The 12,056-nt window shown below is 35.8% G+C and overlaps 1 protein-coding gene across 5 annotated transcripts in view; it reads right to left on the minus strand.

Annotated features, from left to right (window-relative positions):
* Positions 1–12,056, minus strand: part of COP1 (COP1 E3 ubiquitin ligase) — a 224,457-nt gene that overhangs the window by 159,868 nt on the left and 52,533 nt on the right. For 4 of the 5 annotated variants that reach the window (XM_005217087.5, XM_059875396.1, NM_001103256.1 and 1 more), the window contains 1 exon segment: positions 3,195–3,263. The exons of the other annotated variant lie outside the window; for it this stretch is intronic. In XM_005217087.5, the coding sequence (XP_005217144.2) occupies positions 3,195–3,263 (69 nt within the window). 5 annotated transcript variants of the gene reach the window in all.

Here is a 12,056-nt window from a genome sequence, read left to right on the forward strand (position 1 = left end):
TTCAATTAATAGAATACTATACAACAACAAAAGGGAATCAATTATAGCCATATACAACACTAGGGATGAATCTTAACACTGAGCCAAAGAGAAGAACAAAACATTACATAAGGCAGAAGTGCATTTATATTAATTCAAAAGAAGAGACTTATAAATTAAAAATACTTAGACTTTAAAACAATAAAGAAAAACAGAGACGTCAGAATACTGACTACCTAAAGGCAAGGGAAAAGACTATCATCTGGAAAGGGTAGGCAGAGAGTTTTACGAGTCCTAGCAAAAATCTATCACTGGATCAGGATGGTGGTTACATGGATGATCGCGCTATGAATCTTTAAACTGTAATTTGTTTTACAAACTTTTCTATGCTTTATTTCGTATAAAAATATTAAAATGCAATATATTTATATTCAAAATAAAACTTCAAACAAAACCAAAAGGAAACCAAGGTCCCTCAAAACTGTCCTATTACAAGGAATTAAAAAGGTACTACAAATGACCAAAAGTATATTTTAAAATTAAATTGAATGAAATGTAAGGCAAATTGTTCAAATGCTGGTACAAATTTGCGCCAAGGAGACTGGTTTTTACATAGAAACTGGAGCCCTCTTGTTCAATCTAACTTTGAAGAAAGAATAGCATGTTCATTTAAAAACATATATTTGTTGAGTGCTGTGGCAGGCTGGCTCTAAGACAGCCTCCAAAGAGTCCTACCTCAGAATCCATAACCTGTGTAATTCCCTATTTGTGTGGGCTAGACCCAAAAATTTGCTTCTAATAGAAAAAACAAAACATTTCTTGAGATGTAACTTTCAAGATTAAGCTACAGAAAGCATGTGACTGCTGGCTTTCTCACTCTGAGGAAGTCAGCTGCCAGGGAGTAAGTTATCCTATGGAGAAGCCCATGTGGTAAGAATTTGGTATCTCTTCCCAACAGCCAATGAGTTAATTTGGATGCATTCCTATCCCCATAGAACCTTAAGATAACTGCTACCCTGGCCAACACCTGGATTGCTTCACTTGGTGAGAAACCCTGAGCCAAGGCACTCAGTTATTCTACACCAGGATTCTTGACACTAGATAGTAAATGTTTGCTGTTTTTAAGCCATTCATTTTGAGGGTAACTTGTTACACAGAAATAAATAATTAATGAAAATGCCTACTCTGTGCCTTGCATATTCCCTTCTCTTAATACTCAAAAGAGAGTCAATAGAAAAAAAATTTTTTTAAATTAAATCTACAATTCTAAAAGCAAGATGTGACACCTGAACAAGTAAGTATGTTAACTCTGAAAAGCAGATTCAACTGCCCTATTGGAAGTTCTGCATAAAATCACAAAGCTAATTTCCAGAGTCTGCAAACTAATCTTGAGGGAAAAAAATCAAAAGCAGTAACTGACCTTCTGGTCAATCTGTATTATTTTATAGTTATATGCTATATCCTTCTTGCCTGAAACAATTTCAAATCTAAATATGTTGCAAGCATCAAGACACTCTAGAGAAGTGTAAAAAATCTCAGAGAGAAAAGAAAACCTTAATAATTCAGATCATAGATAATAATCGGCCATTTCATTTAATCCCCAGTTATCCTTATGCAATGGCACTCCACTCCAGTACTCTTGCCTGGAGAATCCCACGGATGGAGGAGCCTGGTAGGCTACAGTCCATGGAGTCGCTAAGAGTCGGACACGACTGAGCGACTTCACTTTCACTTTATCCTTATGTTTGGACTGTTCACTTAACTGATTCATTATCAAGTAATTTCCTATGTCTTAATTTCATTCAATGAGTTCAAAGTCTAATATAAAAAGAACCACATAAAACTACTGCAAAACAATCTGATGTTGTTTTAGGAGGGCAGAAAGTATATATGAAATAGAAAAAACTATCACTTTTCCAAAGAATTTGCTATAGCAATGATGGCTGGGTACTGAATTAATCATTTTGCTTCCATATGTCATAAAATGTTCAACTTTATTACTTAAACTATGGTTCAAGGACCAAGAGCATCATCATCTGGAGCTCGCTAGAAATGCAGATTTTTAGGCTTCCAACACACACCCTCTTCATCAGAACTTGGATTCTAAGAAGATCTTCAGGTGATTCTTAAACAAATTGAAGTTGAAGATAAAGTACCCACCAAAAAAATAAATTAAAAGTCTTTAAGTATATATAAATCTTGAATTCACAATGAAAATAATTTTAATAGATATTAAAACATATTAAAATCACAACTACTACTTCAGCAAAAGTTAAAGGAAAATACAATCATAAACCATGTGAACAACATTTAGCTATAAAGAGAAGCATAATGTGGAAAAATCCAATCTGAACAAAGTAAAAAAAAAAGCTAAAAATAGACATCATGAATAGTCAAAAAGAAGTGGAAATATCGAACTAAGATAATATAAAGTTCTGGCAATGCACAGTTATCAAAATAAGTTCTCATCTTTTTATTTTCAAAAAATAATAAAGACTGCCTGAAGCCTAAAATACATGGTTATATTTTTTTGAGTGAAAATGACCTAATTAGACAACTGAAAGTAAAAATGTAAGATTTGAGTCAGTTAGGAATTTAAATATAAAACCATTTTCAAAGTTATTTTAGCATGCTACTGAGAATATAGGATTTTGTCTTTGGTTTTCCCATATTTCGTACTATTATGAAATGACTTTGACATGTTAAAATGCTTAGTTAGCATACTATGGTTCTAAAATTGCTAATAAAAAGTTATTTTTTAGTTATCCTGCATGGCTTACACTTTCCAAGTTCTAAATAGGTAGCTATATTTTTACTTGTTTTTCCTCTCCAGCATGCATTTTAATCATAGGAAAACTGTAACTCCTATGTTTTCTTTTAAGGGTAAAAGTTTGAGCCTAACTGTCATTTGAGCCTAACTTTCATTCTTTGTAGCTATTCTTTATAGCTGTGAGGTAATGTCATTATTTTCAAATCTACAGAAAATGTTTTAACTCATGTCTAAAAAGGGATTTTTAACATATCAAGTTGCAAAGGTAAAAGAAGTTAAATAACAAAGCTTAAAAAAAAAACAAACACAACTCCTGAAAACTCAAATGCTTTCAAATATTTAAATAAAATTTTAAGCCTGATGTGCTTTCACAAAAATGGGGACAAAAATGTCAAGAATCAATAACAGTAAAGAAACATTATGTAAAACACACAAAATAATATACCTCTCTCTTATTTCTTCTTGCAACCTTGAGGAATTCCATAAGGATCTGTAGTTGGGCTGCATGTGATTCCTATAATAGAAAATTATAATTGTTCTTTTAAAATACAACTTTGAATTCAAAGTCTTCTTTAACACCACAGCATAATCAGTATGAAGCAACTTTATTCATCCATTTAAGTTAGTCTCATTTCTATTTTGTCAGTTTCCTACTTGCTAATTGGTATTTTTAAAAGCAAGCCATTACAGGCTTCCCTAGTCACTCAGTGGTAAAGAATCCTCCTGCCAATGCCAGAGACACAGGTTCAATTCCTGGTCCAGGAAGATCCCACATGCCATGGAGCCACTAAGCCTGAGCATCACAGCTACTGAGCCACAACTATTTAGCCCACACACAATAGAGCCCATCACCGTGACAAGAAAAGTCACCATAATGAGAAGCCCTCAGACCACAACTAGAGGTAGCCCTTACTAGCCAGTCAAAATTTGAAGCATCACTGAGGTATCATACATACTACAAAAAAGCATGGCCAGTTTGGCTTGCAGGATCTTAGTGCCCAGACCAGGGACTACTCAGCCCCTTGGCAGTGAAAGCAGAGTCCTAACCACTGACAGGCAGGAATTCCCCACTTCACTCTGAATGAACTGAAACTAGCTCAAGCAACAAGTGAGCTCCAACTCAGCTAAATTCCTGATCAGACCAAAGACGTCAACCTCTTATCCTTGCTTCCTGACAAATGAAAAGACAAGACCATTCAGGAAGAAAGTATTAACCAGTTTAGTCTATATATACTGCTCTGGAATATAGAACATCTAAGACATAATTTTAAAATTACAAGACATGAAAAGAAGTAGGAAAGTCAAGAGACATAAACAGGCTAAAAGAATATATTATTCTTTAATATTATTTAATATTTTTATATTATTTAATATATTATTAAAGAAAAGAAAAATGGACATGAGTAAAAAAACAGACAATTAGAAAATAACTGAAAAATCAAAGTGCAAAGAAATGAAGAATACAGTCTGAAATAAAAAAAATTAAAACAAAATAACTTCAGATAAAGTTAGGAACAGATGGACAGAGCAGACGAAAGAAGTAACGAATTCAGACAGGTCAAAAAAAAAAAAAAAAAGCAGCACCAGAAAAATGTGGGATAATATGAAAAATAAAACATATAATTGAAACCCTAAGGAAAAGCAGAGAGTACAGGGCTGAATAATGTTCACATGTTCAACAAACAGATCCTCTTGTTCTGTGAAACACAACCAGAATAAATATTTTTTAAATGAAACCAAGGAATACCATAGTCAAACTATTGAAAACCAATGTCAAAAAGAACATCTTAAGAGCAGCTAAAAAGGATACACTATCTTAAGGGGAAGAACAGTAAGAATGACTGAAAACTTCATCAGAATCAAAGAAGCAAACAGAAAATGAAAATATATCAATAAGGTGCTAAAAGAAAAACAAAAAACTAGACTTCTATGAAGATCAAACCTATCAGCTCTACAAGAAACAGAAAAGAAATCATACAGACAAAAGGAAAATGACTCAGACGGAACCTCAGGTTTACAAGAGAAAATAAAGACATCTCAAAGGGTAAATATATTGGTTCAAAAGGGTCCTTTTCTATCCTTTTTTGCAACATATCTTCAAAAGACTAGTGACTTTTCAAAGCAAACATAGGTGGAGTTTATAACATTTATAATTTGAATCACAAAAGGCAGGAGCTTGGTAAATTGAAATACTATGAGATCTTATATTTTCCAGAAAATGACCTATAGTTGACCCTTAAACAACACAGGTTAGAACTACACGGGTCCATTTATGCACAGCATTTTTTCAATAAATACAAACTATAGTACCACATGATCCACAGTTGGCTGAATGCACAGATGGTGAACTATGGATGTGGTGGGCAGATTATAAAGTTAGATTCAGATTTTCAAATTCACAGGGGTCAGCATGTCTACTTACTGCATTGCTTAAACATCAACCGTGTATTTAATGTTGATTTGAATAACAATGTCCTGGAACTGTTATACTATAAATTCAAGGTTGATTGTGAAAAGTAAAAGAGGAATTCTATAATCTTTAGAGAAACCACTAGAAATATAATAATTGTAAGCAACATGCAAAAAGCAGAGAGGATAATATGCTAAAATGAAATCCTGGAAACACAATGCTCTCTAAAGAAAGCAAGAAAGAAGAAACAGGAAATAAGGAAAATATGGAAAACCAGAAAAATACAAATGTGGTGAGCTCAAACCTAGCCACACCAATGATCATATCACATTTAAATGAACTTAAACACTTGAATTAATGAGCTTATTCAGTTCAGTCGCTCAGTCGTGTCCGACTCTTTGCGACCCCATGAATCGCAGCATGCCAGGCCTCCCTGTCCATCACCAACTCCCGGAGTTCACTCAAACTCACGTCCATCGAGTCGGTGATGCCATGCATCCATCTCATCCTCTGTCGTCCCCTTCTCCTCCTGCCCCCAATCCCTCCCAGCATCAGACTCTTTTCCAGTGAGTCAACTCTTCGCATGAGGTGGCCAAAGTACTGGAGTTTCAGTCCTTCCAAAGAAATCCCAGGGTTGATCTCCTTCAGAATGGACTGGCTGGATCTCCTTGCAGTCCAAGGGACTCTCAAGAGTCTTCTCCAACACCACAGTTGAAAAGCATCAATTCTTCGGTGCTCAGCTTTCTTCACAGTCCAACTCTCATATCCATACATGACCACTGGAAAAACCATAGCCGTGACTTAGACGGACCTTTGTTGGCAAAATAATGTCTCTGCTTTTCAATATGCTATCTAGGTTGGTCATAACTTTCCTTCCAAGGAGTAGGCGTCTTTTAATTTGATGGCTGCAGTCACCATCTGCAGTGATTTTGGAGCTCCAAAAAATAAAGTCTGACACTGTTTCCACTGTTTCCCCATCTCTTTCCCATGAAGTGATGGGACCGGATGCCATGATCTTAGTTTTCTGAATGTTGAGCTTTAAGCCAACTTTTTCACTCTCCTCTTTCATTTTCATCAAGAGGCTTTTTAGTTCCTCTTCACTTTCTGCCATAAGGGTGGTGTCATCTGCATATCTGAGGTTATTGATATTTCTCCTGGCAATCTTGATTCCAGCTTGTGCTTCTTCCAGCTCAGCATTTCTCATGATGTACTCTGCATATAAGTTAAATAATTCAACTACATACAGTAAAGAGACACACTTTTATTTTTGTATTTTTTTACTATATAAAAAGCTTTTTTAGAATACAAATTTATTTTAATTGGAGGCTAATTACTTTACAATATTGTATTGGTTTCGCATACATTAACATGAATCCGCCATGAGTGTACCTGTGTTCCCCATCCTGAACCCCCCTCCCACGTCCCTCCCCATCCCATCCATCTGGTTCATCCCAGTGCACCAGCCCCGAGCACCCTGTATCATGCATCAATCCTGGACTGGTGATTAGTTTCACATATGATAATATACATGTTTCAATGCCATTCTCCCAAATCATGCCACCCTCGTCCTCTCCCAAGAGTCCAAAAGACTGTTCTATACATCTGAAGAGACACATTTTTAAAACATTAAGGCAACAATAAAACAGAGGTACAAAGATACAGAAGAATATATCACAGAAATGCTAGTCATAACTAAACTACTTAAGCTATATTATCAATAACATAAGAAAATATAAAAACAGACTTCAGAACAAGGTGTATTTCCAGCATTAAATGTATACAATCCATAGTAACAAAGGAGATGATACATCCAGAAAACATCACAATCCTAAACATGTATGTACCTAATAATGAGCTTCAAAATACATGATCCAAGAATCATAGAAACCAATGAAAAATAAATAATCAAAAATACTTCTAAAAAATCCCTGGCAACCCACTCCAGTATTATTGCCTGGAGAATCCCACCGACAGAGGAGCCTAGTGGGCTACAGTCCACAGGGTTGCAGAGTTGGACACGACTGAAATGACTTAGCACACATCAATAACCAATGCAGCAAGGAAAAAATAAATATCTGAATAAGAGTTCCAAAGAATAGCAAAGAGAGATTAGAAAGCCTTCTTCAGCGATCAATACAAAAAAATAGAAGAAAATAATAGAACACGAAAGACTAGAGATCTCTTCAAGAAAATTAGGGATACCAAGGGAACATTTCATGCAAAGATGGGCTCAATAAAGGACAGAAATAGTGTGGACCTAACAGAAGCAGAAGATACTAAGAAGAGGTGGCAAGAATACATAGAAGAACTATATAAAAAAAACCTTCACAACCCAGATAATCACGATGGTGTGATCACTCACCTAGAGCCAGACATCCAGGAATGGGAAGTCAAGTGGGCCTTAGAAAGCATCACTACGAACAAAGCTAGTGGAGGTGATGGAATTCCAGGTGAGCTATTTCAAATCCTAAAAGATGATGATGTCAAGGTTCTGCACTCAATATGCCAGCAAATTTGGAAAACTCAGCAGTGGCCACAGGACTGGAAAAGGTCAGTTTTCATTCCAATCCCAAAGAAAGGCAATGCCAAAGAATGCTCAAACTACCGCACAATTGCACTCATCTCATATACCCGTAAAGTAATGCTCAAAATTCTCCAAGCCAGGCTTCAGCAGTACGTGAACCATGAACTTCCAGATGTTCAAGCTGGTTTTAGAAAAGGCAGAGGAACCAGAGATCAAATTGCCAACATCTGCTGGATCATTAAAACAGCAAGAGAGTTCCAGAAAAACATCTATTTCTGCTTTATTAACTATACCAAAGCCTTCAACTGTGTGGATCACAATAAACTGTGGAACATTCTTCAAGAGATGGGAATACCAGACCACCTGACCTGCCTCTCAAGAAACCTGTATGCAGGTCAGGAAGCAATAGTTAGAACTGGACATGGAACAACAGACTGGCTCCAAATAGGAAAAGGAGTATTTCAAGGCTGTATACTGTCATCCTGTTTATTTAACTTATATGCACAGTACATCAAGAGAAACACTGGGTTGCATGAAGCACAAACTGGAATCAAGACTGCCAGGAGAAATATCAAAAACTTGAGATGTGCAGATGACACCATCGTTATAGCAGAAAGTGAAGAAGAACTAAAGAGCCTCTTGGTGAAAGTGAAAGAGGAGAGTGAAAAAGCTGGCTTAAAGCTCAACATTCAGAAAACTAAGATCATGGCATCTGGCTCCATCACTTCATGGCAAACAGATGGGAAACAGTGGAAACAGTGGCTGACTTTATTTTTTGGAGCTCCAAAATCACTGCAGATGGTGATTGCAGCCATGAAATTAAAAGACGCTTACTCCTTAGAAGCAAAGTTATGACCAACCTAGACAGCATATTAAAAAGCAGAGACATTACTTTGTCAACAAAGGTCTGTCTAGTCAAGGCTATGGTTTTTCCAGTAGTCATGTATGGACGTGAGAGTTGGACTATAAAGAAAGCTGAGCACAGAAGAATTGACGCTTTCAAACTGTGGTGTTGGAAAAGAGTCTTGAGAGTGCCTTGGACTGGAAAGAGATCCAACCAGTCCATCCTAAAGGAGATCAGTCCTGGGTGTTCATTGGAGGGACTGATGTTGAAGCTGAAACTCCAATACTTTGGCCACCTGATGCGAAGAACTGACTCATTTGAAAAGACCCTGATGTTGGGAAAGACTGAAGGCAGAAGGGGATGACAGAGGATGAGATGGCTAGATGGAATCACCAACTCAATGGACATGAGTTTGGGTAAACTCCAGGAGTTGGTGATGGACAGGGAGACCTGGCATGCTGCGGTTCATGGGGTCGCAAAGAGTCAGACACGACTGAGCGACTGAACTGAACTGAATATTAACAAACGCTACATTCACAAAGCACAACAGGTAACACACTGTTTTTAAATGAAGGTGAACATTTAACAAAACATAGACCTTATACTGAGCTATAATAAAATCCCAATAAATTTCAATGGACCAAAAGCAAGCGAATTGAACTTACAGGCCTAAAATGCAGTGAGAAAGATAAGAATTCCTATTTCAAACAACAAAACATCAGGCTAGTTATATGAATGGAAGCATTTCAGACAAAGGACCAGAAATAATACATTATCCCAGGAGCTAGGTGGAAAAAACCTCGAAATACACAGGCATCAGGAGGAATACTCTGAAAAAGACTGCCTCGCAGTGAGGCAAAATTAGCTAGACAAAAATCTATTATAGGTCTCCCTACTACTACTACTACTAAGTCACTTCAGTCATGTCCGACTCTGTGTGACCCCATAGACGGCGGGCCCACCAGGCTCCCCTGTCCCTGGGATTCTCCAGGCAAGAACACTGGAGTGGGTTGCCATTTCCTTCTCCAATGCATGAAAGTGAAAAGTGAAAGTGAAGTCGCTCAGTCGTGTCCAACCCTCAGCGACCCCATGGACTGCAGCCCACCAGGCTCCTCCGTCCATGGGATTTTCCAGGCAAGAGTACTGGAGTGGGGTGCCATTGCCTTCTCCGATAGTTCTCCCTAACAGAACTTAAAACACAAGCTTTAAGAGAATCAAGCTATTTTGAAAATACTTAACTACATGCCAGAACAAAGCTTAGGAATGTGTAAAGGAATACAAAATTAACAATATTAAACATGGTAAAATGTACAATTTCTGGCATCCAATCACAAAATTAGTAAGCATGCAAATAAGGAAATGCTGCCCAAAATAAGGCAGGGGGTGGGGTAGAGGGAGGAGGGTGGAATCCATCACTTAAAACAGAAACAACAATGTCACAAATAATAGAATAAGGAAACACAGTCATAAAAAAGTCCTACAAGTTAGGACAAAGCATAAGGAGAGACAATGGAATATAGAAAAAAGCAGTGAACTTGACAACAGAAATAGAAACTATACAAGATGAACGAGATGGGGTAAAATATAAAACATAAGCAAGCAGAGCTCTTTAGCCATGAGCTGTGACACAACTTCAGTCAGCCTAAGAGATGCGTAATGGGAGTTCCCAAAGTAGAAAAGGTGACAGAAAAGTATTTGAAGAAATAATAACTGAAATTTTTCCAAATCTGGTGGAAACTATATCACCATCCAAGAATCTCAAAGAACCTCAAGAAGAAGAAACATGAAGGTAAAAAAAAAAAAACTATACTAAGGTATATACCAAAGTCAAAATACTTAAAACTATAAAAAGAGCATACACTGAGAGAAATACAGTTCATTTCGAGGATTAAGACTTCTCATCTGAAACAATGCAAGACACTGGATGATGGAACAACATCCCTAAAATACTGAAAGAAAAATATTAAATCTATAATTCTATACTTATTTGGAAGTCCCTTTCAGATACAAAGGATAAATAAAGACATTCTCAGATATAAATGGTGAAAGAATTTATCACCAGCAGATCTACACTAAAGAAAGAATAAAGGCTGTCTTCCAGGCAGAAGGAAAAGTTACTGATGGAATTCAAAAGAATGAATGAAAGAGTGAAGTGAATGGAAAACAAAAGAATGAAGTACACCTGAAATGATCAATATATGGGCATATATAGAACTTTTAAAATATATCCATAGAGTATAATTTACTATTCAAATTAATAAATTTATTAGGGAGTTATGACATACACAGAAGTAAAACAATTGACAAAAACAGTACAAAGGCTGAGAGAGAAGAAATTTAAGTATATTGGTGTAAGGTTCTTATACTACCAATGAAGTCAGATAATATTACTTAAAGGTACAACATAATGTAATGTAATATAATGTATAATTATCTTAAAAACCCAAAAGCAATCACTAAGAAACCAAACAAAATGTTATATCTGACAAATAAAAGTCAACAAGGCAAAATAAAATCATAAAAAATACTAAATCTAAAATCATATAAACCACTGTCTGACCATGATACAATTCAAATGAAATTCAATTATCAAAATACCATTTGACAAAGTAGCAATATTCAAAACACACACACACACTTCTTACAAATCAATAAAAAAAGACAATCTATTAGAAAAACTGGTATAGGCTATGAATAAGCAATTCAAATAAGAAACCAAGACAGTCAAACAAATGAAGAAACTGTCCTCACTAGTAATTAAAGAAATACAAAATATACAAAACAACAGAACACACACACACACACACACACAAGCATTTGGCAACTATCAAACCAGCAGAAACTAAAAAACAGTATCAAAGGTTGATATGGTACAAACTCACAGAAGAGCAATTCGGCAACATTTAATACAGTTAAAATGTACATGTAAACCCTATGAATAGCAATTACACTTCTGAAATCACTTTAGTATTTATATATGAGCACAAGAAGACATGAATAACAACACTCAATGCATTGCTGACAATCATAAATACAGAATAACTTAAATGTCCATCAACAGGGGAATAGAAATGTTCATGCAATGGATAACTATAGAGAAGTTAAACAAACTAGATCTATATTCATCAGTGGAAACCTCAAAAAGTAAACAAAAAAGGCATATGTCAAAGGATAAACACAGTCTGAAACTTCTAAATCATACAAACAACACTATATATGATTGTAGATACAAGTATATATTTTATTAAAAAAGGGTTATACACACTTCAGAAGGATCCTTGCAAACTTCATATGGTGATTACTCTGGGAGAACAGAATGAGAAGAGAGGGTGTTAAGTATTAAAAAAAAAAAAACGTAATTCTCAAAAGGCAGATCTAATAAAAAGTGTTACTATTTATTAAAACTAAAAAAGGATAAGTTAAAAGTTGCATTATTTACTGCATTTTTCTGTATGTTGGAAACATTCATCAAGTTTCAGTTCAGTTGCTGAGTTGTGTCCGATTCTCTGCGACACCATGGACTACAGCA

The sequence above is a fragment of the Bos taurus genome, chromosome 16 (assembly GCF_002263795.3).
Source record: "Bos taurus isolate L1 Dominette 01449 registration number 42190680 breed Hereford chromosome 16, ARS-UCD2.0, whole genome shotgun sequence".
Classification (NCBI taxonomy): domain Eukaryota; kingdom Metazoa; phylum Chordata; class Mammalia; order Artiodactyla; family Bovidae; genus Bos; species Bos taurus.